This window comes from Schistosoma haematobium, chromosome 2, assembly GCF_000699445.3.
Source record: "Schistosoma haematobium chromosome 2, whole genome shotgun sequence".
Taxonomy (NCBI): domain Eukaryota; kingdom Metazoa; phylum Platyhelminthes; class Trematoda; order Strigeidida; family Schistosomatidae; genus Schistosoma; species Schistosoma haematobium.
In genome coordinates this window covers 25,866,950-25,893,842 of record NC_067197.1, presented here as the reverse complement: position 1 = coordinate 25,893,842, position 26,893 = coordinate 25,866,950, and the positions used below count along the sequence as shown (strand labels likewise).

At 36.2% G+C, this 26,893-nt stretch overlaps 1 protein-coding gene across 1 annotated transcript; it reads left to right on the top strand.

Annotated features, from left to right (window-relative positions):
• The first annotated feature begins 210 nt into the window (after positions 1–210).
• On the top strand, positions 211–26,837 carry ERCC6L (DNA excision repair protein ERCC-6-like). Its single transcript, XM_051214731.1, has 8 exons — positions 211–2,490; positions 2,536–2,804; positions 4,125–4,377; positions 4,415–4,615; positions 4,657–5,079; positions 6,337–7,692; positions 13,718–15,235; positions 17,154–26,837. The coding sequence occupies exons 3-8, from the start codon at positions 4,159–4,161 to the stop codon at positions 17,406–17,408; spliced, it is 3,972 nt and encodes a 1,323-aa protein (XP_051067916.1). The 5' UTR covers positions 211–2,490; positions 2,536–2,804; positions 4,125–4,158; the 3' UTR covers positions 17,409–26,837.
• Positions 26,838–26,893: the final 56 nt, after the last annotated feature.

Sequence of the window (26,893 nt, the reverse complement as noted above, 5' to 3'; positions counted from 1 at the left end):
GCAACATACAAACTCACCTACATGTAGCCATTGGTTGATGATCAAAAAGTGCAGCACCGAGGTTTTCTTCAGCTGACAGTCAAAAACTTTTGACACACATTGAAATATATCTTAAAGCGTTTCCTGAAATATACGGATCTTCTAAAAGCACATATAATATTAAGTTGTGCAAGCCTACAAACGGTACCGACATGAGGTACTTTAAATACGGAATGACCGCCTTAGGCCAAGCCGCTCAAGGTTGCCGAAACGAGAAAGCGGTAATTTCACTTCCAAACTATTGATGACCAGTGTTGGCTGTTGATTTGTCACACGGTAGGTTGCGTAGTGCTTTTAGAAGATGCTTTTCGGTTTTTTGCGGTTCTATTGTTCATTATTTTACACGTGCTGCGTTTTTAAAGCTAAAGGGAACTAGTGTTTGCCCAGTATTCATATACTTTTATCACTCAGTATTTACTCTGAATAAGCATATTGTTGTAAGAATAGTCTAAATCTAGCTTCTTTTACTGAGTTAGCTGACAGAGTGGTTTTATATAGGTTTGGTTCAAAATGCCTGCTCGATTGTAGATCCTCAGTTATCTGTAGAGCTGATCGATTCACTACGAATCATTGTTAGTGTGTCCGATACATTCCTTAAAACTATTTAGGAAAGCTGCAAAAATTAAAGCAAATTATCCCACTGAGACAGGACCTTTCAACACCTTACAGATAATTGGGTTTTCTTCATCTTATGCAAAACAAAACTTTCGGCCTAAGCATGAACAATGCATATATAGTTAGTTGCGGACCTTATCAATGGGTAAAAATAAGTTTTTTTAAAGGTATCCGGGCGCTTCCTTGGAAATTAATAGGCGTTAAGTTCTGCCAAGTTACTTTGAGAGTATATGAGATGTCATGATTGTTGAATGTTAAAAGTGTAGAACAAATTGTCAGTTTGATATCATGGTGTTTTTCTTGCGTTAGCATGCTCTTCAACATCATTTTAAAGTAAACGTTCATCTGGCTTCACCTTCAGATACAGTAGTGTTAACAATTATAGGAGTGGATTCGCTTCGTAGTCGTCTAAATATGTTGAATGCTTTTATCGCTTAGGTAGCTGTTGACTGCAGGACTATTGGATTAATTAATTAGTTAATTTGAACGCATAACTATTGGTACAAGTGGGCACCAAATATATGTGCGCCACACTATATATATTGTGGTCGTGTTAGAGGTTTGTGTACGGTGTTGATTCATAGTTTTAATTGACAGTTATTTATAGACAAAGAATACGTTCACTGAATTGGTGAGACCAGTTTATGGATAACTTTTGGGCGACGCTAAAATGACCTTGATCATGTCCACCTATTAAGACTAAATGAGGGTTATAAACCAGTGTGAGTAATTAGAGCTATGATTTACAGTTGATGGTTGGGTTTAGGAATTAGATTTAGGGTTTCCATCACGAACTGACATAAACTGCAATGCCAAAACGCTACTTGGCCAAGTGGTTGAATGAATTTCGTGCCAAAATCCAAGGCCTGTTATCTTACATCTGATTAGTTTGTCCTTAGTCTCGCCACCGCACTAGTATGTTAGAAGACATTCGTGATTTTGTTTCCATTTTATTCCCGAAGAGAAGTATAAGCCGGCGAATTAGTGCCAAATAAATATGTGGAATAGCTACAGTCTATATCTGGGTAGGATTTCCTGTCCTCAATTAGATATGAAACCTTATTCTCAAAAATGATTAATCTCTTCGTCTGAATATTTTAAGTTAATAAATAAGTCTCCTAGTTGTAGACCAATCCTTAAAAAAATCAAATAGTGATAGCTTAATCTGTACATGAATGTCTATTACAAAGATAGAAATGGGAAAATTGAGTTACCCTTACAAACCATTTTGCTGTTAACCATTCTAATGACAGTTTTCCTTAGGCTATGACTCAGTTACTATAGTATTAATAATTCAGTTTGTCTTAGGATTTATTGTTGACTGAAAACATCGAATGATAGTAATTAATGCAAATTCACCGTACCGAGACCTGATAGTAGTTTAGTATCGAGGTATTATTGTTAACTGCTTACGAGTTTATTTCTGTAATCTTACCTTTATCAATAAGTGGTTGGTATGTTACGTATACCTAACTACCGTCTACTTTGATATACACACCAGGATTGAGTAGTAGGTTGGAAAAAAGGCTGGGAGCGGACAAATCGAGACGTACCATCAATTCATAAAGTCATTGGCTGGGCGATACATCGGTGGTGCTCAAATTTCATCAACTAGGTTGCAGGTTCGAACCTCGTCAAGTACATGAATTTATACGTGACAAATGAGCTTATGAATCAGAATTTCATACCTGCACTTTAGGACTCACATTTGTGTATTCGCTGAAGCGTAATTGGTTAGTTAGTTATTTTTTGATATTTGCAGTTTGCCAGATCGCGCATATTCAGGATGGAAATTTTCATCGGCTTTATCAAAATGACTGTATTATTCTGCACATGGTAACTTAATAAAAGTAGAATTCTAACCTAATTGCTCCATTTTAGATTGTTTCACTTTTAACAACAGAAAATCAGCGAAAATAAAAAAACGTTACAACACACATGAGTAAAAAGAGGGGACGTCAAATGCTAAGGCTCACAAATATAAAACATATGATGACTAAGTGTGCCAGAGTGTGACTCCCATCTGATTTTCAACCATGAGAAGTGTTGGACCTTGTACATAAGTGTTTCGATCCAAGTTGTCTCACCTCATCAACACAACAGAATAGAATCGGTTGTATGGAAGACGAAGTTCTCCAAATTTATGTACTGTAAGTAGTGAGCAAATAAAAAATGATAAACATACGGTCGAGCGAAGGAGTTAAGTTTTGGGATGAAGTAAATGTAACATTAGTGCTTTTAGGTCGGAGGTAAAATAAAGTATGAATACACCAACAATACAATTCGTTTATAGCTATGTAATATTACCTTCAACTAAGGGGTAGTGTTTCCGATATTATTAATTTTAGGAAGTCTGCAGCTTAACATGACCCAATCTCAGTCAATCATGTAGTGAAGCTATACCTTGTTTTGGATTAGAAGTTCTTAGTCTTCTTCCAACCTACTCTTACTCCATTCATGATTCCCAGTTGAGTTAGGTTGCTATGAATGCGTAACATGCCTCAGTGAGTTTGGTTGATTCGTCCACCGAAACTAATTAAAGTGGTGTGAAATACATAACAGTTATCTAGTTACATTTATAATTTATCTTTATCTTGAGTTTAGTATCATTCTATGATTTTCATAGGGAACGACAGCCTTTTATCAAGTGTTTTTAGTGATAACTGATGGTATTGTAATCTGTTTGCTTTCATTATTGGGGAAATATGGATTTCCAGGTATAACAATTCCTCTCAATATGGGTGATAGTTTGAGATAAACGATTATCTGCAAATAGTTTAAGTCTCTCATCATGATGGTCAGGTCTTTCCGGGCGCTGTCTCATAAAATTGATATTTCTCAACCTCACTGCTATCATCGGTGGGTACGTACCACTTTGTTTTGAAGGATACTTTGGTGATCTTGTAGCTGTGAGTTTTCCATCCTATGAGCACTTTTCATGCTTTTGTTGGACAGTATATGTTAGACTTATGCTTGCGGGGCGTTCTCTTCTTAATAATCAGAATACAACATCACCTCTCCCAAAGTTAGTCTTTTCCATCCAGATTGTGTCCAATCGGCTTCGCTTATCTCAATAAGGGTCAGGTTATTCATCATTTTCCCCGCTATTTGAAAGACCTTCCCGCTATCTGAACTTTCTACTTACCTATGTTAATTGTTGCTCTAGTTTTTAAGAGGGACATCGGTCATCTAACTTTCGAAGAATGTTAGCTTTCATCATGAGAGGTCATAACTCTTCTATATGAAGACCCTTCAACTCACTGCAGAATTTGTGATCTAAGCGGTTGTTTCTGGCTAAAGCTTTTTAGCGAGGTTCTTTTCTACGGGGGTTGGGATAGCTTACTCTCCTTTACTTAGGTTTGAGAGCGTCAGTAATCGTAGAGAGTTCCTGGTGAAGAATTCCACTTAAAGTTTTTCTACGCCACGGTCTAAATTTCTTATGCTAATGAATATTCTATTTTGATTTGTAGATTATCTAGCGGTAAATAAAATAATCACTTCCTGATGAGTCGAGAGGATGAATTCTCATCACTTGTCACCCAAGCGCGTCTAAAATGTGAGGAAGGGAATTTTCATGAGTCACTCAAGCTTTGTCAGGATGCCTACGCAATAAATCCTTCTTCTAGTCTTATGCGAAAAATTGTTCGTCTTCAAAATTTAGTAAGCCAAGATACCAAGGAGAACATTCCAATAGCTCCCGAAAAATCTGAAAATTCTTTAAAAGTAAGATTCTTCTTGTTTTTACTGCTTATGCAAACAGGGAGCTGCTAAGTACTTTGTTTGCGAGTCTGAGAAGTATGTATCTCCTAGTAACATAACTGACAGCACTAATCTTCTGAAGGAAGCGTATTTATGTGTTCCGTCAGCTGAGATTGAATCAAAGATTGGACGAAGTGAATCAGCTCATCCTACAACCTATACTGATACTTCAAACACGAAAGAAGCTTCAGGGGAAGAAAAGGTATGTACTCGTTTTTGATAAATTTTCATGAACAAAAATAGCTTTATGATGGTACTCAATTCATTCTAATTGATAAAGCGAAATTGTTATATCAATCTGGAGACTATGTTGAATGCCTTCGTCTTCTTAAAAAAGCCTACAACCTTAAGCAATGCGATAAAGTAAAGCGGAAAATTGAAAGGATCGAAAATTATTTGAAAGAAAACGGAATTCCTGTTGATCATTATGATTATAAGTCGCACACTAATAATGTTGTTACTGCAGTTGACCATGATGATGAAAAGGACCCTCCTAAACTCACCTATGATTTGGTCGAAATAGCTGATAGATTCAGTGTTCCCAAGTTGTTATATGATAAATTGTATGATTATCAAAAGTACGGTGTTAAATGGCTTTGGAGTTTACATCAGAAAAATTCTGGCGGCATATTAGCTGATGATATGGGACTAGGTAAAACAGTTCAGGTAAGTGTATTTTGCAATTTAAGGCTTGTGGCTTTAGAAATGGACCCAGCAAACGTCTCATGTATAATGTTATTTAATTTAATACATTTCATTTTTTCAACTCGAAAGTGACTTATCTTTTTCAGAAAAATAGTTTTGTGTTCCTAGTTAGTGCTGGGTAGAAAACTGTTCACTTATTTTTTACTGATTCCGTCTCTTTCCAGAAGTAATCCCATCCTCACCTCGTGTACCAAAGCTTAATCTCTTGCCTAGAGATCCTCAAATTACTTGGGAGTAACCGTACATATATGTCGAGTCAATGCAGTGCTATGGACAATAACGGTTTATTTCATACTTGGGATAAATAGAGACCATTGTTTCATGTTCTAGTTTACCCAATAAACTGCTGTAGAGACTGAATTAAGTATGAGTACTGGCCACTACTTTTGGACTAATGGTTTTATCAAGTTTATGGAGTAAGTGACTGATAACATTTCAGAATAGATATATAAGACTTGCTTAGTATTTACATACTGACATCTATCGTGCGTACGAAATAACCAGGTGTATAAGTTTGTCATTTGCTGAACTTTCTGCTTTTCGGAAACATTTGGGGTCTACTAAACAATAAATTGGTTAATTCTTCAGAGCACATCTGTATAAAGAAAATGTCTACGTTATCACTCATCAAGTGACGTTGAGTATTTGCTTATTATACGGAGTCTGAGCGTTTGACTCAGCGGACAAAGAGTGAGTTAGAATATCACTTTACATTCAGGTTAAATTTCTGGTTTCTAAAAACATTTTAAGAATGTAATAACTGTGTCTTAATTTACTGGTATTAAAAATTTCAAGCAAACTACATAGGAGTTTTTGAATACTGACTGTCTGATAGATGCGCTACCAACTCAACGCATTCTAAACATTAGATTACGCGGTCTCCAAGTAAGGTTTGTGGAAATTTGTGCCTATAGGTCTTATGCAGTTTGTTTCTCTTTGAACTTGCTAAGGTTAATTGATAAATATTAAGTAGTTAATAGTAGCCTACAGAGACTCAATGTTTTTGAACTAGACGTTTTGTGTTGCTACAGACAACTTCATTCTCCTTGGCGTGCTAAACAACGTATACTCATGACATAAATAGTGATAGCAAAACTATTTTCCAATCACTTTTTCACATTTCTCACCTCCAAGTTTAAATTCGAATATGGTGTTCGTAATTATTTATTTACTTTAGGCTGTGTTAGTAGTAAATATTTTTTCTTCGTTAATTTTTAGGTTATTGCTTTTCTTTCTGGCCTGTTCGTATCTAGTAAATTTTCTTGCACAGTGTTGATTGTAATGCCAGTCAGTGTTTTGGTTACTTGGGAAGCTGAACTAAAAAGATGGGCACCAGGACTTCGTGTTATTGTTTTTCATGATAACAGTCGAGCGGATCGTCTTAAAAGTTTAGTATCAATCCAACGACATGGTGGTATTCTACTTACAACATACGGAACACTTGTTTCCAGCATAAAAGATTTGTCTACTGATTTAAATGCAAATCCTGAATTTTTAAGGTCATACAAAAAACAAAAATCCACTGACAATGATGCCAGTGATATTCTTGCTAGGATGGGTAAAGAATTTCATTGGACTTATTTAATATTGGATGAAGGACATAAAGTCAAAAATTCATCTGCTAAGACGACCAAAGCAGCTCAAGCAATTTATGCAGATCATTGTATTCTCTTAACTGGTACTGCTGTACAAAATAATCTCAAGGAATTATGGTCTCTTTACAATGTAACTCATCGTGGTCGACTCTTAGGTACACAAAAAACGTTTTCTATTGAATATGACAAACCAATAACTCGTGGACGCGAAAGAGATGCTTCTCGTGCTGAAAAAGTACACGGTCAATTAATGGCTGAAAGTTTACGACGTATAATAGATCCATATTTTTTGAGACGCACAAAATCTGAAGTTTTATCTCAACAGTATAATATGAATGCGGCTGTACCGATAAAAGATAAAATGCCACGTAAAACAGAAGTTGTATTATGGGTTTACTTAAGTTCCATACAAGAATCCACATATCGTGATTTTTTACAACTTGATAACGTAAAAGAATTATTAATGCAACGTACAAAACGTTCACCATTAATGGAATTGGTAATTCTAAAAAAGCTCTGTGATCATCCGCGTCTTTTGTCCACTGAACAATGTTTAAATCTTAATTTAAATTATGATGATGGCAATGGTAAAGGTGATAATTTTCATATTGATGAAATTGTTTCACATAAAATACATTTTCCACCATCAGAACAGCTGATTAAAGAATCTGGGAAATTCTTGTTTCTTCATTGTTTGATGAAACAGTTTTTGCTTGAATTACAATCGAATCCACAAAGAGATTCACCGCGCACGTTGATATTTTCACAAAGTATAAAGTTTCTTGATATGGCTGAAAAAGTCATTCTAGATATAAAATGTCCTGTTAATAATTATACATTTAATGACAATTTGCACTGTCCTACGCAACATCGTATTTTACGATTAGATGGTCGTACTGCAAAAGTATGCGATCGTCTAAGCATAATTAATAAATTTCAAAATGATAAATCTTATACAGTTATGCTGTTAACTACTCAAGTAAGTGTGAATGGATGTTAGTCACTTCTAAAGCGTTTGTTCGGATATACTATATACTGTCACTAAGCCTTGTTTTTAGGTCTTTCCACTTAATAATGATTTTATGGTAAGAATTTTTGACTGGTATTGTTTGAATTTATTTCTGAAATATTGATAATTATTATCACATTGAAGCAGTGGCTCACCCATTATATAATAGGATTCGAGTCTACTACACCTTTTTCAATTTTTAGCCAGGTAATATCGCCAATCTTACAAATGTTTGTCATTTATATTCAGTGCGGTACATATTTAGTTGGTCAAATATGTTTTCGACGTTTTTCATACTTAAGTCATCACTAAACGAAAGATATTTGCTTTTCCAGTACGTTCGTCATCTAGTGCAGTATAGACTTGTCGCTCGATACTCCACCTTTTCAGAAAGCCAGCAAGTCTGGCACATTTTTTCTGTCTTATTTGCTTTACGGAATATACTTCACTTAACATGGGTTCTGTAGAAGTTTTCCTGCGCTGAATTTACTTTAGTTATCCTTTTAACTGTTTTGTAACTAAGGCGTCTGTACAACAATCACCAACCATGGCTGGAGACGTTGGGTTATACGGTTTAGAATCGGCCATAGTGGGGGAGATGCATTCATTTTAAATATTCCGCTAGATATTCGGTTCCCGTGTACGTTCACGTATTCCTTCCCATTCTGTCTTCTCAAACCATATTCTACTAAATGTTTCAATATTCGTGAGATTTCTCTTGGCAAATTGTATGTTGGGGTTCCGGGAAGTGCTACACTTGGACGTAGTGGGATGTTTGGTTTGTGTATTTTCGGCCTACCGTAAAGTCTGGGGAGTACTAATCTGTCAGATTTCATTCTCTATTGATGTTGGCCAGGGTCAAGTTTGTTTGACGTCCTGGTGATACGTACTATAGAACTGGTCCCTAGAAGTACGATCTCCCGACCGTTGTTGCTACCTTGACGTGGTGGTCGGGCTTGCCTATCGTGATGGAGCAACCGAGCTATACTGACTGGAACAACCGTTCCTCAAGGTCCTACCACGTCAGAAAGGTCGGTTGAAGAGCGGTAAGACTAAATGCAACAAACCCAAGGTCCGAAGGCGAAGTCGTACTGCTGACTGTACAGAGGTGTGACAGCAGTAAGGTGTTTCCTTCAGACAACCAGCATGACAGCGATTCTGCCTTCCCACAAGGAGGGGTGGGGTTAGAAGAGGTCGACCCTAAAAATGTACACCTCGCCTTATCCCACGGATATCCGTCTCCGTCGGTAAGGTCTCAACAAGTACGGAGCTAGCACAAAAATCACCCATAAAAAGGTCGTGTGTGACCGACCTCAAGCACTTGTCCCTTGGGCACTGCGGTCACGCTCTCAGGTCACTAAGACCACCTCTAATCCAATTTCCTTTTCAGGTACCTCCAGAAGAACCCTTCCACGGTGTGGGCAACCGGGAAGTGATAACCGCCCTCATACCTCTAACACCACTCAAGACCACTGTATTCATAATCAACCTCCATCTTCAATTCCTATTATTCCTCCTACATCGACTTTCAACTCTAAATTTCCTCTTTCGGCTTCCTCCTCAAATGTCACCATAGCCAACGATTCTAGTGCTCAAAACACTGTCCCAGGTCTACTGAAACCTCGCTCCAAACTACACATTGGAGCCTTCAACGTACGAACCCTATGTCAAATCGGTCAGCAGGCTTCCTTAGCTAAAACCCTAGAGTCTCTTACCATTGATGTATGCTGTGTCTCCGAAACATGCATACAGGATTCCAGTGTGGTCATTCACTTGACCTCACCTCGTCAAAACGGAGAGCCAACGAGATACACCCTCCGTGTATCTGGTGATCCGATGGCCAGTTCTCGTGGACTGGCAGGTGTAGGCATAGCACTAAGCATGAGGGCGGAACAAGCACTGTTAGAGTGGATCCCCGTCAACCGTCGTTTATGTGCTGTTCGGCTAAACGGCTCCGTAAGAACTCGGAAGGATAGGGACACACGTCGTTGCCTTTTCGTCGTTTCTGCCTACGCTCCCACTGACTGCAGGTCAGATGAAATGAAAGATGAATTTTACAGAAAGCTGTCCGAACTTCTTCAGAAAGCTAAACGCTCAGACATAGTACTCGTAGGGGGTGACTTTAATGCTCAGATAGGTAGCTTAAACCAAACAGAAAGGCATTTAGGTGGATATTTTAGTATTCCGACACAGCGAACAGATAATGGTGATCGTCTGCTGCAACTGTGCTCAGACAATCGTTCTGAACATGATGAAGGGCGTAAACAAATCAGATCTAGGTTAAGAAAAAGTCTAAGAAACGACCGTGAGCAGTGGTGGGCAACGAAAGCAAAAGAGATGGAAAAGGCGGCGACTATAGGGAACACAAGACAGCTTTACAGACTAATAAAAGAAACTGGAATTAATAAGTCAAGTGTAAAAGAGATTATTTCGAAAAAAGACGATACCCTCATCTGCTCTCAGTCCAGACGTTTAGAACGATAGGCGGAACATTTTAGAGAACAGTTCAATTGGCCTTCAGCTACTCTACAACTACCCTCCATTCCCAGACAATGTGAATGGAACATTGAAGTAGGTCCCCCAACTCTAGCAGAAGTTGAGAAGGCTATAGTTAATCTGAAACGAGGAAGGGCAGCTGGTCCAGATGCATTAGCTCCAGAAGTCTTTAAGGTTGGTGGTCCAATTTTAGCGATTAGGTTGACTAATATTTTAGCTAAGATCTGGGAGTTAGACGTTATCCCATCTGACTGGTCGCAATCACTTATCGTCTCAATATATAAGAAAGGGTCAAAATCATCCTGTGACAACCATAGAGGGATTAGTTTAACAAATATAATATCTAAAATGCTAGCCTCGATAATTATCAGACGCCTAAGACCCGTGAACTGCAAACACGAGAGAACCAAGCTGGCTTCAGACCTGGTCGTGGCTGCATCGACCACATATTCACCATTCGTCAGGTTCTAGAACACAGGCATACTTATCGGCGTCCGACAATGGTGGTCTTTCTTGACTTAAAAGCAGCATTTGACTCTGTAGACCGCGAGATTCTATGGCAGTGTCTGTCATTGAAAGGCGTACCTTGGAAGTACATAAACCTTGTGAAGGCTCTTTACTCGAACGCTACTAGTCGAGTCAGAGTTTATGGCGAACTGTCATCTACTTTTGCAACCTCAAGTGGTGTCCGTCAAGGCTGTCCACTTTCTCCATTTTTGTTTAACTTCATCATAGACCTATTGATAGAAATAACCTTCTTGTCGACTGAATTCTCGGGTATTGATCTCCTACCAGGAGGTCCACTTAGTGACTTAGAATACGCAGATGACATAGTCCTGTTTGGTGAAGACGCTGACAAAATGCAGAGTCTTGTGGTAGCACTGAGTAAACAATGCCAGAATTTTTGGAATGCGCTTCTCTCCCTCGAAATGCAAGTTGTTGCGTCAGGACTGGCCTGCGTCAACACCTGAAATAAGGATAGGGAGTGAAGTAGTCGAACGCGTCGACAACTTCACTTATCTTGGAAGTCTGATCAGCCCTAATGGGTTGATATCGGACGAAATCTCAGCACGGATTCGAAAAGCTCGCTTGGCTTTTGCCAACTTACGTCACCTTTGGCGAAGGGGAGATATCCGTCTATCGATTACGGGACGAGTATACTGCGTGGCAGTTTGTTCTGTTTTACTTTACGGCAGCGAAACATGGCCTTTAAGAGTAGAAGACACTCGTAAGCTACTAGTATTTGACCACAGATGCCTTAGAAATATTGCTGGCGTCTGTTGGGATCACCGGGTAAGTAATAGTGAGGTTAGACGCAGGGTATTAGGTAATGATGGTAAATCAGTTGATGAGGTTGTTAATCTTCATCGACTGAGATGGTTGGGCCACGTGTTACGTATGCCCGAACACCGATTACCACGACGTGCAATGCTAACCGGTGTTGGAGATGGTTGGGAGAAAGTAAGGGGCGGCCAAACCAAAACGTGGCATCAGTGCTTGAAGACACTAACTTCTAGTCTGAGCCATGTTGGTAGATGCAGACTACTTGGTTGGGGTCCGCGTGACTATCGTAACCAATGATTGGAGACTCTTGTGACATGGCTCAGAATCGATCACAATGGCGTCGGTGTATACACTCCCTGTCTTCCCTTAAACTAAGAGATTAAAATCACCTCACATCTTTCTTTCTACTAACTAATTCTTTCTTCCTGTACTGTATCCTCATATACAATCTTTCTCCAATATATTACCACCTTTGACCTAACCACTCCTATGAATCCGGTGTTCATCTTGCTGTGCTAATGAGGTATGGCAACCTGGACCGATGCACATATGTGCCTGGTCCTACGTTGTAGCTGAAACTGAAAACTCTATTGATGTTGCTTCGATATTTGTCCTGCTTCACAAGATTGTTCAATGCCCTTGAGATTTGGTTGTCTAACCTTTCGGTTAGATTTGTGTCCATTGATCTATTTACGCTTTTATCCTTAATTAGTTCCTCGGCTTGCCTGATATGTTCTTCGTTGTCCATAATTACTGTAGATCATGCTTTGTCCTCTTGAACTATGACAATATCTTCTTTAGTTCTGAGTTTCTTTAAAGCTAGGTGTTGTCTTCTGTCTAGTTAGCAGTACTATGGTTTGTCTTATTTCCTGTTGAGTTTTTTCACTTATTCCATCAGTTTTGAGTGTTGAATTTAGTGTGGCGAACAGTTCTAGTTTTGAGGCGTCACTTGTATTGTAGTTTAATCCTCTTAGGAACAAACCATATTCTCAATGTTTGGTATTTATAAATATCATTGCTACTAAAATTATCACAGCTTCTTTGTTATACATCTTGTTAACTTCATCTCGTCGTGATGTAGTGTGTCAACTTGGGATAACTCATATTTGTCTTGAGCTTTACGTTGATTATGGCTGACGAACTTGCAACTAAAAAGTGTTTGTGTGTTCACTTCACTTTACAAAGTCTAGTGATAAATTCATCACTCTGGTAGTGTAACTGTTAATCAAATATCAAAGTTCAGAGGACAATAAATAATTTTTAAATCTTGTTATAATTACCGATCATAAACTGTATCTCAAGGATCTAAGGGTCTGAGAAAAGCTTATTTTGAATTCATAGTGACGTCGGCTCCAAGATTCTAAGGAAAGGACCGGTATATGAACCTACGTTACGCTTTCAATTTGTACACTGTTCCACCAGCTTGTCAATTGGACGTTCAAATAAAAAAGACTCAGATTTTTGTCTGGGAAAATCACCTATTTCAAGTTGGGATTTTCAAGCATCAGTATAGTCTTCGAAAATTTATGACTACTACGATGCAGAAAATGACTCCCTACCCACAAATACAAAAGTTGTAAAAGCTATAATTATTTTGTCGTAAACGAATTTATTTTGTTACAACTTATATTTTATGAAATAGCATTCTTATATACAACATATCAAACCCCAAATAAACATGATCAGATGTCCTTTAATAAATGAACGATTGGAGAATGTAAGTTTCGTACATCACTCGCTCACCAAAGGAATTAAAGTATAACTATCAGAAGTAATTCTTCTTCATCATTTCAGTTGCATTTTCGATAAATGGTGAGATGATTTCTTTGAGTAATTGAAAATTATCTTTGCTAAATTCTTACTCGGACTGTAATGGTTTAATTAATAAGTTACACTTCTCATTTCATTGATTAATTAAACCATTTTCCATCTATTTTCTTGGTAATTTTAGTCTCTTTGTGCGACGTAGTTTCGATACCCTACTGGACTAAGCCATTTTATCTAATACCATTGAGAAATTAGTACTTCGTAGCTAATTTCTGATAACATTTTTTCGCTAACTCGATTTTTAATTATGCTTCACTTACACTTTTTTATAACTTGATAAAAGCGTTATCCTTCACTTAATAAATATGACTAAGTTCATTAATATAAACATGTAATATATCTTAAAATAATCCATGCTCGGTTCATATTTCATGATTTTTTGTTGTAGGTTGGTGGTGTTGGACTGACAATTACATCAGCTAATCGTGTTATCATTCTCGATCCAAGTTGGAATCCAGCTGTAGACTCACAAGCTGTAGATCGTGCGTACAGAATAGGTCAAAAATTAGATGTAGTTGTATACCGATTGATTACTTGTGCAACTGTCGAAGAAAAGATTTATCGTCGTCAAATATTCAAAGATTCCGTAATTCGCCAGACAACGTCGACAGGCCAAAACAAAACGGACTTAGATCCTTACCGGTATTTTAGTCGCCAAGAGCTGGTTGAATTATTTAGTCTCGGAGACACACGTATTTCTGAAACTAAACGGCAGCTAGACATATTACATGATGGTTCAGATAGATGGTCTGATAGTTCCATTAGCCCACATTTAAAATTCCTCAGTAGTGATGCACTAAAGCATGTTGTTTATGGTTTATCGTTTCATGATTTAATGTTTAGTAAGGAATCTATTAACGAAGGAGCTATTGATACGGATCATGAGAAATTATACGTTATGAATCGTTGTGTTGCAGCTGAACGTGCCATAGCTGAAGAATGTGCTGTTGAAGGAAGAGTAATTGGTAAAGAAATGCCAGCAGTCACAATGACACAAGCAGAAAGTACTGTAAAATCATTGCCAACACATTTAGCAAATCTTAATTTACAAAATAAATTACCACCTTCCAGTTACCACAATCATGACAATCGTTTTATTAATCATGTACCATTAGATCAATTGTTCAAGCCTTCCAAGTCTGACACTCATAGACCAATGTTCAATAGACCAGTAACATCATTTAACAATCCACACACTAACATCATTTACACTTCATCTAATATTGAACATCATAGTGAAAATATAAGTCCCAATTCAAATATACCATTAGTATGCACCATTGCTGAGCATCAATCAGTTGATCGAATTAGTTCTGTAAACACGTACGGGGTAAATGAACCCCTCTCGTCAAAGCTAGGACGTCAGTTACAAGATGTTACTGAAGTTGTAGAAGTACAGAAGAAGAATGATAATGGATCTCTGGAAATCAGGAATTCTCCAACTGATGATCTATCGGATAATGAGTGCCTCGATACACCTCCTAGTGCACCAGTTGCTGATATAGAATGCATAACTATAGAGGATTCAATTACGCAAAGTTTGCGAGAAATAAGTATAACTCAGAAAACTCCATCAAGATCTCATGATAATGAGAAAACTAACAAAGGATCAAATATTTTAAAAACTCCACTTCATCATCTTCGAACTTCGTTAAATTCGAGATCATCATTTGCACCATTCAATTCAAATTTTTATCGTTCTACTCCATTATCTTCAAGGAAGTCAACAAAAATTCCTCCTAAGGAACACTTTGAACAGTGTGGACAGGAATTAAACGAAAATCTCGGTGACATCAAATCACCAACAGATTTTGATCCTGCTCAGAATTATATACATATGGATATTAGTATGGACATAAACGAAGATGATTTAGCTAATACAGTAGATATGAAGTCAATTCAGCAGGTCGGTAGTTTTGAGTTTTTACTTGACTTTCTGTATATTCGTTTACATAGTTGTTGTGCTGAATTGAATCTACGAATATGCATAATAGTGGACACTGTTCTTCAACTTCGAACACAAATGAATACAGGGAATCTCTTTTATAAGTAAAACGACTATAAAATTTCATTGTCCCTCTTAAACATTATAAAAAGAAGAAAAAAGCGTTACAACAGACACGTGATTTAAAGTACTCAGACTAACTTTATATGATATTAAGTCGAAGCGTATCTTATGGAATGTTATCTTACCAAGGAAACGTCCATAAACTTCTGCACTCAGTGTGACCGAATAGGTAGCTGGTTTTCCCAAACTCTCTGATACTCCCGGGAGTGGGGAAAGTCCGCTCTCCCTTTCGAAATGCGTATGTAGCCACTACCAGGGAAGTCCTATTCATTGGCTTCTCGCAGCAGGAGTGTTGTTTACGAAATTCAGAGAAGAAAACGCGAATGTCCGGGTTGGTGAGTACGTAGGATTCACCTAGCGAAGCTGGAAAACCCTGATTCCAAACCTATGGTGCTTATGGTCTTCAGGATCTTGAGTAAACAAATGGTATATAAACCTATTGTTTGTCACCGGCTATCTAGGTAGCGGATCTCTCAATGTTACTCCGCTGTTTTGTGGACTTGACTTCTGGCTCGAAGGAAACCACCTGGACAGTATCCCAGCCCACACATAAATCCTGATTTGTGTGGCCACTATGTATTTTGATTCCCCTTGTACCAATCTTCGTGTGTTTAACTTATTAAGGCACTTTATATTCCACCGTTTTATTGCAGGTTAGAACTTAATTCGACATACTTCATTTTGGACAGCTGAGTATAACTAGCATCTAACAACAGGTTACATAAATTCGCCATTGTTACCGTATTTCATTTTGACGTTTAATACTCATTGCATTAGTCTAAATTGATTCGCTTTAACTTAAGTTGATATGAATGATTAAGTAAAAAAAACATTGTGTTTATTTTCACATGAATCTTTCATTCTTTCAACAACAAAGTGTTATGGGTTTTGGTTACAAGGTTCTCTGTTTGCAAGGTTCATTCTTGTACTTTTAAGTTTCATCCATACAGTTCTATGGTTCTATGCGAAATATCAGTTTTTGATGGTTTCCTAAACAGGCCTTGGTTAGAATGGATTTAAATTTAGTATCTAGCAAGCACTATATTTTAATCTTGTAGTTTCGTTTCAACCATAATTGTTCACCCACTAGAAAGCATTACTAGTCTAGTTGATATCTTGTTTTTCAAACTAAATGGCTTTTTTAACCAACTGTTGATACTGAAATCAAAAATCATCTTCAGCGTAAGATCTACATCGAAAGTAAAGCAGTGACCTTTTTACAACTGCATAAGACTTATATAGTAAATTTGCTGTTCGTATTAGGTGGTTAGTTAGTTGATTAACCTGTATTTCTATCAAGTAGTTACTATTTTTTAATTTTATTTGTTTGATATGTATAATTTCTGCTTTTAACCTGCTCAAAAACCTAATGTGTCAATAATAATTATCGCTTGTAGGGTTACCAATTGAAATACCAAGTTGTATAGAAGTGTTAGTTCCTTTTCAAACACTTATTCCACCTCCAAAGTATTCACACAGAACTGGAATCTATGTTAAATTTTCATCACGTTTTAATCCATTGTAGTGTTTACTCATTGGATATTCTTTGATTATTTATAACATGTGTTATATGAAATATTCCTTAGAATTTTTCTCAGAAAATATCCATGAAATTGTAGTTATAAGTAGCATAAGAAATATGTCTGACTTTTTTGTGTGAATTTTATGTGCAGCTATATATTTTCTGATTACTAAAAAGAAAATTTTGTCTTTTTTTAAAAATTGGTTGTAATGTTATATTTTTCTGTTCGTTTAGGTACTTGCAAAATCTGGTATTTTGAATTCTACTGATTTAAACAATATAAATGAAACTGGAGGAGGTGAATCCATGTCAAATTCAATTGAAATCCATAAATCTTCCACTGAACAAGAACTTAATTCAGTTTCGGAAGAAAATGATTTGACTAAATCTTTAAGTGATTCTGAAGTTGCCATGGACTCTTACATAAATCGTCAGTCTGTCGAGAAGACGCATATTGACGATACTGATATTATTGAATCTAGTTTCTGAAGATGTTTTTTTAAAATTTGATTTTAAAATATGTAAATAGTACATCAGTTCAATATAATCGTTACGTTTTCTTTACATTAGTAAAGAGTAATTATAAAATAATATCCTAATAAGTAGAAAATAGAATTTCTATCGTTTCATGGCATAGTGTAAGTTGCTGCTTCAGAAACAATTTAATTTTCTACTCACTGGGATATTACAAATGTATTATTTTATTATTACAAACAGTCTACTCAATCCTCAATGTATTTGAAAGTAAGTGGAAATGACATATATTTTGTATTTTTGTCAATTGAGTAGCTACGAACAGAATATTAGTAAACTGTGGGCCAGTTTTTAAAAAAATTGCCAACACCATGTTTCCTGCCATTCTAGGTATTAGTGAAATTTGGCATTGTATCTACTACTGGTTTAAGCGAAATTAGTAAATACAAAGGTGCAGGAGTAACCATTTTGTAAACTTTATTTAAAGCGCATAAATTGTGGTCGTTTCGCAAATTTGCTAGTGACATCAATCACTATTTTTGTGACATCATGCAAATGCTCACAATGTCCATCCATAATTTTTAGCGGACTGCTAGGTAGTCTTTAAACTACCTCAGCGAAAGAATAAAAGTACACAAAACGGAAACAAAAAGACATTCGTTCCCCCAGGATCTTGCAGCGTTTTTTTAAACAAAAAGCTCACCACTTTGATCGGCCTATCTCATTCTTATATATTCTTTGACTAATGCTCATTAGTGCTAATGAATTTGGGGGATATTTTAAACCAAGCTACATCCAGGGGGCAAGAAGTTTGCTTGATTGCTTAGACTGATGACTCACATGCACATGTGTGTTGCTAGACCTCCAAATAAACTGACAATATACGAGCACCTTATACATCAAAATTATCGTATATAAACCATAATAGCCACGGGAATCAATAATAATGACTAATCAGAAAGGCGCATAGAACTGTTGCTGAAATAAGTGATTCAGAATGCTATAAAGATTGTTGTTCATAACAAATGGTATATTAGCATCGAAGATATGTGCATACCTGTATTATTGGACGTGAACGAAGAGAAAAATGAGTATATAACATGATAATACAAAAATTACCTGACCAATGTAGATAAGAATATAAGGTAAAATGACTTTTAGAAAACGAGATGAACTTGCCTTTTAGAGAGAAATCTTTCAATTAACGAATAGTTATGGCAAAACCCAGTAAATTTCTAATGTCCTTGGTGTGGTTACGTAAATATTATCAAAAATTTGAAGTATGAAAACAACTGACACTTGAATTAAATGCATTTAAAGCATAAAGATTTGTCAAATTGGGTTTGCATCAGTCTATGTTTGGTTTACGAGATGCCTTAGATTTGTACGCTGCATTGAACTCACTCGTTGATTTACTAATTTGTGGCAGATATGGGTTGTGTCCGCTTTCTCATAAAAATTTTTAGCTGCCGCATTACATTTATTACGTTTGGTAACTGCATAGAATATGTTGTCTGATTAGAGTTTGGAAAGCTGTGTCGATTAACTAAACTTCTTAGTCTGCGTCTGACTTTGAGGTTACATTTACTTTCAAAGGGTATGTTGAATTTTTTGTTTGACTGATCAAAGTGAACTAGGTAGTGAAAATATGGACTTTAAGGCTTAATGATTCAGCTATTAACTATTCAATACCTACTGTGTGCGCTCAGACAGTCTAATATCTAAAAAATGAACAGTTTTTGTATCGATGGAGATGTTTCTAGGCTGCCTCATAAGTGTAAAACGTTTTTATTCATTTGGTATATCAAAATATATCAATCCTATCCTATCGTCAGATATTGGTCTATCTAATGAACTCTCTCATTTCTGCGTCTTATATCACACAAATGTTTTGATAAATACACCAAAATATTATATTTCTTTTCATAAGATAAACCGATATTATTTTGTAAGTATCAGGTATATAATTTAAATTTAAAATGCTACTGCAGAATATTTGACAAAAGCCAATCGAGTATTCTGAAACTTTGCCGAGATTTCAACGGACATCAGCCCATTAGGGCTGATGAGAATTCCGAGATAAATTATTTGCTTTTGACTAAATCAACTCCTTCACTCGCTGTGAACAATCTAAGTGATGTTGCAGTTCAGTCCTAAAATTGCAAGAAAAGCAACCCATAAGTTTTTGCATTGTTGCTCGAGGCGTTTGGAAGATTGGTCTTTCTAATTATCCTTATTTAGCATAATTATCATCTGAGTATTCTAGATTGATAAGTGAGTTTCCGAGTAGAAGATATATACTTGAAAATTTAAACGAAGGAAATTTCTATGTGAATACTTGTAACGAGGAAAAATGGGGATAGCGAGCTGCCTTGAAGAACGCTGATGAAAGTTGCCAATTACGGCCTTAACTCAACTAAAGGTATTCAAGTAAATAGTCTTCAGGAGGTTTACATGCTTTCCAACACACCTTTCAACGACAAACACAACCACAAAACCTCTTGGTCAAGGTAGCCAAATGCTCTTCTCAGGTCAGTGAATTTGATTATATTTGAGCGTTGGTATTTGTTCTAGTATATTAACTTAGTCAAGACTTACATGATCACGTCTCGAGGTGACTTGGTTTACGCATTTTTGCTGTTCCAAAGTAAGTGATAAAGCAGGCTAATGTTTTAGATATCTTGTTGTCTCACACCATAACACATTGGTATTATTGTTTGTTCTTGGTAGTACTACTCTCTATCTGACCTGCTTGGTATAATACAACCACAAAGAAAAAATACTCCAACCAGTGTATCGTCACGATATAAAAGTTAGACAGTCATGCCAATGTGGCATCGATAATCAGAGCTGTAATCATTGTTAGTATTCTCGCTATGGGTCAATGAACAATTTACACAGAATATTAGATGTACTCTTTTATGCCTGTATTATTGACAATGACTAGAAAATTTCCTGGAGGTGATGCGTTCCCTGAGCCGGATGACTTAGTCATTAAGCTTTTATTCTCATCACAGACAAAGTTGTTAGCACGTACTTAAAAAACAAGTGAGGTGTTAAAATTTCTCAGCAGTTTGATTTATGAATTTTTTGAATTATTCTGATAAAATTTTCGAGAACTAATTTTGTGATCATCAATTCAAAAAACTGCGTATTAGATCTTTTAATTTTCAATGCCAATTTATAATCTTATCAATCAAATTAAGTCATTTGACTTCTTATGACGTTTTTTTGAAATTTGAGATCACTGGAGAGATTCTCATGTTCATGAAACAAGGTGTTTAGTGATTTCATATTTGTTAAAAGGTTTGTGCTATGTTATAATATAGACATATTTATACACAATATAGAAAAGTTATTTATCTACTACGATTTTTACATGTTATTACGTCGTTTAAGTGGTTGCATCCTTATGTCTAACCGTAATGCAAACACCATACTTCATATATGCTACCAACAGTGAACAAATTCTTCATTGATTAGTTCAACACAATTTATTTGAATCTTTTAGAGCAAGTTAGGTTCACATGTACAGTAATTTTAAGTTCATTGTGAATGTCTATATGGAATAATGAAAGTGAATACTGATATATTTACCTTATTAAATTCGCAGCGTTGTGACCTCAACCATAAAACAGTTTGTGAGATTTTCATAGTTTATATCGTATGCTTTAAGACAATGAAAATTCTACAATTTACATAAACACTCCACAAATAATAGTTACCCGTTCATCAATGACTAGCTTCAAGATGCTATTCTTGGAGTTCTAGTGATAAGCCGTGACCACTGGAGTCCAATCATATCGGGTGTGAGACAGTTATCTATTGTAGGCATTAGATGAGGGTTTGAGATGCAAACCACTGTCTGTTCAGTGATCTAGACGTTAAGCATTCACGAGAAAAATTGAAGGTTCTGGGTCCAGTCCTCTGTCGTGAGGTTGCAAGTGCACATTTTACAGTAATCGCATACTAGGATGAAGCAGCTATTCAGTGCTCCCAGGTTTTCAGTGTTGATCTAGCTAAGATCAGTTAAGGATTCAAACTATGAAAATGATTTGATTTCGTATCAAATTGAAGCTCACTTTTTCAATCACTAGTCATTTTTCACAATTAGTTTGTCAGTTTTGTATAAATTATGGTTTAGGTTTTTTAAGGCTCAGTCCGCTGTATTAAGTATTTTAGGGAGTTAGTTTTAGCTAATCTCAAGCTCCTAATATGTTTCATCATATTATTTTGTTAACAACCCTCGAAGACAATGTTAATTTAAACTGAACTGTGCAATCGTTCGTAGAATAAGGTAGACAATTGCGAAATAGCTTAGTTAGAAAGATGGGGAGAGTGTATCTATATATATAATGTCAAGGGATATCGAGGCATAAATTTAGATGCTTTACTTCACTAAAACCAACATTTCACTACTGAGTATCAAATGTCTATTTTAATTTTTAAATGAGAGAAATAATTACTGTTACAGAAGTATATATTTGAATCAACGGTCTTCTAAATTTTATGGGGTTTTCCTCTGGGAGTTTTCTTGTCTTTTGACTTAAGCGTTATCAGATTAACAAATCAGTGGAAGATATTTGAAAACTGTCAGACTCAAAAACTAATTAAACATCACTTTCTAACTCTTACATTTCGACTGATAATCATAATGATATGACTATGATAGATGATTGATTTTTCTACTTACAGCTACTGAATACAAAATGTTATCTTTCTTGAACAGCATTCGTCATGATTAAATTTGTTCAGGATTTAATAGTAATTTGTGATTGTGGATTGAGCAAAACCGAATATATCCTTTCCGTGAAGTTAGCAATCTGATATCAGGAAGTGGTGAGAAAATTATGGTTGTTCGAGAGAACATTTTTGAGGATTACGTGTTACACAAATTCTAAGAATTCCAATGTGCTAGTATTTTCAGTAGTTTGACATTTTTCATATAAACTGAATCGCTCCCTTCACAGTTAGCCTTTTAATCATTGTTAAATCATTTTTGGACGAATCAATATGATAATTATCATCTGTGAATATACCATAGAGAATCATATTTGGAGTGTATTTTGGACTTACTTATCATTATACTAAGTTGTGTTGATCATTTAAGAATCATTCAGTGTTTACTGTTATTAGTTTTTCCTTCTTTACAAATTTACTTCATTAAAAATGGCATTGTAGTTTTTGTATATTATTTAATAACATACATATGATATGAAAAGCATGGGTAACAGGCCCAAATAATGACATGGACAAAGATTAATACTCGATACGAATATTTCAACAATAATTCCCAGCCTACAGTTATCAATAACAGACGACAAGTTTTTTCATTAAGTAAACAGCATAGTGTAGCTATAACAAGTTTAAGGATATTTTTAAAAATATGAGAGTACAAGTTTAATTATGTATAGATTAAACAGTATAAGGATTAAGTTACTAGTAGGAATTATGATTTTCAAAAAATAGCTTAAAAACTTCAGAATTTAAAAATAGAAGATAGAACTTGCAGCTCAGGTGGGTGTTTTCGGTGATACTGAACTAGATAATGAGCTTATTGCCTATTTCACAAGCCTCAAAACAGTTTTTTCTACTGGCCTTGGTTGCGATTGGTCGTCTTTGTAGGTTGCATTTTATTTATTTGTCCTTGTATTCAAGTTGACCGTCTTGTCCACATCAAGTATCGCACTTAAGTGAGCGCATTACTTTTAGATTAGTGAATGGCAATCTCATGGTCCGCATATTCAAATCCAGTTTACTCATATGCAACGATAATCATTTAATCTATATACGTCTCAAAATTGACGTAATCTGTACAATCAATTGACTGGAAAAATTTAATAATGAAAATACTGGAATTTTTTTCTCGCTACTAATATTTAGTTATTTCAACACATAAACATTGATACAAGGAGGCAACAAACAGTTATGCGCCACGTAAATCATTCGGTTTATGTGAGAGCTGGGATGTTGCCCGGGTGCCCAGACCGGAGCAGGTGGTTTTAGGGGACCACACCCCGAGCCTTGACGTGGTCTGAACCACATGGCAGTGGAGCAACGTCAGGCGATGCAGTCCCATGGTAACCGGTGACCAACGATTGGTCCGTACACCATTTGTTCCTTCAGTATCCTGGAGACTATGTACACCATTGATTTGGAATCAGGGTTTTCCAACTCCCCTAGGTGGACTATCCATGTCCACCAACCCGGTTAAGTCGCCGAACATTCGCTTTTCGTAAACAACACCCGTGGTGCGCGGAGGCGGTGAGTAGGACTTCCCTGGTAGTGGTTGTATGCATGTGGCCATGTGAGAGCATTTCGAGAAGGAGAGCAGACTCCCCCACCCTCGGCCGTACCAGGGCACTTGGGGGCCATCTATGTTTTGATGTGAAGCTTGGTTCCCTAGGATTAACGACGGAACTGATGACTTTGTGCACATAAAAGATGATTGATCTCTCAAACGTTAAACTATCTAAGATCAAGAACACGTTATCAGGCCAACAAACACGCAAATATTATTGCAATTAATAAAGCTAGGAAGAAATAACAAAACAGATCTAGCAGTTGGTTTGGGTTCATCAGCCAATCCTAGCTGATTGCCATTGGTCCACACATCAAGTTTCTGTTGTGATTTACCATTTTCATGAAAGTATTTCTACATGATTTCGTAATTAATATATATAAGTTAAGCAATAAACATAAATCAATAACTACCATGTCTACTGTTAATTTATAGATATGTGCATAAACAAGTCAATTTACGCAAAATTTTGTACTTTAACTAATACTGTTTATTATTAAATTACTGTGGTAATTGTACTAATTAATGATTGCTTGGTACTTGATTGCAAGCTTAAAACGAATGCCAAATATAGTACGTTTGGTTATGTTCATTTCGTTCTACCTGCCTTAAATCGCACTATTTCGGGAACTCTTAGCACATTAATCCGAATACTTCTAATTATCATACTAGCGTCTCGATAAGGTCGAATCTTGGACAGTTGTATGTTAATTCAAGTGGGGATGTCTTTGAAAATGATATGGAGAGATCTAAAATCTCGTGCATGACTAGAAAAGATATTAAAGATAATAAATTCACAGCTTAATTCCTGACATTTATTGGAAAAGACGTGTATAACGTACTAAGAATTTGGCTTTTCCAGAGAAATCAACTTCATTGTCATATGGATCTCTCAAGGAATTTCTACTTGGTCATGTGCAGAGACGGATCAGTGTCATATAATGATGCGACAGAATGGGCAGAAAGTTAGAGACTTTATACTTGAACTATAGAAACAGGTCGTGACGTGCAATCTTGGAGACTGGTTGGAAATTCATCTTCGTTATCGGTTGACTGTTGGGATAAATATTCCAAATATAGAAAAAGAATACATTCAAAAACCTACAAGTTCATTCAAAAAAATTAGAACATATATTTACTATAGGGCTGTAAACGAGCTTGGTTTCCAGTCAGTGAGAATTTCTAATAGTTTACTTATTTGTCATGATGATTTATATTCTCAAGGTTGCCCAAGCTCACTTGTGATTAATAGTGGTTCCCATTTTCGCGGAAATGTGAAAAATGATTCGACAAAGAATCGGAAAGTAGGTTATAGAGGTAAACGCAGATTCAGTAAATGCGTATCCTGTGACAAGTTTCACTCACGTAATTCATGTGTCTTTCGTCGTGCTAAAATGAAACACCTCAAGTCGGTTTCTAAAGTTACTGTTCATTTCGCCACCAGGGTTGGTAAATCCAGTAGTTCGGTTTTTATTGAGCTGGGTGTTTCTAATGATCACTTATCTCAATCTACGAGTTTGGAAGGTAATTTCCATATTGAGAAGCCATTATATACCTCCCTTGGTTCATTCCATGACTATTGTTCACACAGGCGATTTGGGGTTCACTGTCTTTTTCAAGAATTTGAAGTCTTTAAATTCTAACGTTGTAGTACTACCCATTGAGATCTAAGTATTGAGGATTACTGAATACAAACTGTCTACGAGGATGCTGTTAATTGTTAATTAGAGACGATAATTCTTTATAAATATATTGATTTGTTAGTTAATGAAGCAGGGACTATCAATATTTGGTTTAAAGAATTTGAAGACCTTAAGTGGAGTTGTCTTTATTAGTTTTTAGAGAAGATTCTGATGCTTTACCTGAAGATTTGATAGCTGAGTGTGCCAAGTGAAGTTGTGGGATGAGAATTCAGGCTATAAAACTTCAAGTACATGGCGATTCTGTCTTTCTTAAAAGATGAATAATTCATTATGGTCTTCAAGAATTAGTACATAAGTCATTGAATGAATTGTGTGCAAAAAGTGTAATTGAACCGATTTAGTCTTCAGCGTGGGGTTCTCCTCTTGTTACGCTCTTGAAATCATAGAACGACCCCTAGAATATGCAGTGATTACGGATTATAATGAACCCCCACTTGTTGGAGCAAACGTGTATGATGATGGAAGCTGAAGATGTTTAATTGACTTCATGGTTCTGAGGTATTCTTGAAAGGTGTTTACCCTCAAGTCTCCCTAGATCAATCTTCACCTATTTTGACAACAATTCACACGCATTTTGGTCTATTAAAATACAACTTTCATTATTTCGTTTAAGTTGTTCTCCAGCCATATTTCAATAAGTGATGAATAATGTAGCCAGTAAACCTAAAGGTGTTGGAGCTTATCAAGATGGTTTTATTACTCATGGTTCTGATAAAGCAGATCATGATCAGAGACTTATTTCTTTATTGCGTCGTCTGATTCAGAATATTTCTGTTCACTGCTCCCAGACACCCTTGTCCTAATGGTCAGGCAGAAAAATTCGTCAGAACATTAAAGACTGGCATTAATTCCATCTCTGCTGCAACATTTGATGAACTGGAGAGGGGAGTAGACATATTTCTACTGCAATATAGAAATGCTAAACATTCTGCAGCGAGAGTGACTCCATCTAAGTTATTAGAAGCGAGAATTCTCGGCTCGAATGTGAAGTGCTTAGAGTCTGCAGGAGTTACGTGTTATCGTGAAAATAGATTTCAGCTAGCCGCGGGGATTGCGGTGGAGAATATTGGGAAATGTTATTTGAATTCTAAGTACCAATGATTAGATTACATGTTAAGCAAATGCGATTCCAGGTGAGTCCATCCCGATTTTGGTTGTTAACTTTTATAATAATGATTACATTCTAGACCATATAGAGTCTCTACGTATACACAATCGGACAGACACATGATGGACCTAAGGCGACGACACAATCGATTGAAGAAAGTTTGATTTCCATTTAAGCTGTGGCGGTTGTAGTATTTGTACTTGATTTTTCGCTTAAAACGAATTCCAAATATAATACGTTCATTTGTGCTCATCTAGTTCTATTGGCTATAAATTGCACTATTTCGGGAAGTCCTAGTTAGCACATTAATCCGAATACTTCTAATCATCATACTTATTCACCCATCAACAGCATGAAGATCACTTTAATCAAAATATGTTCATTTATA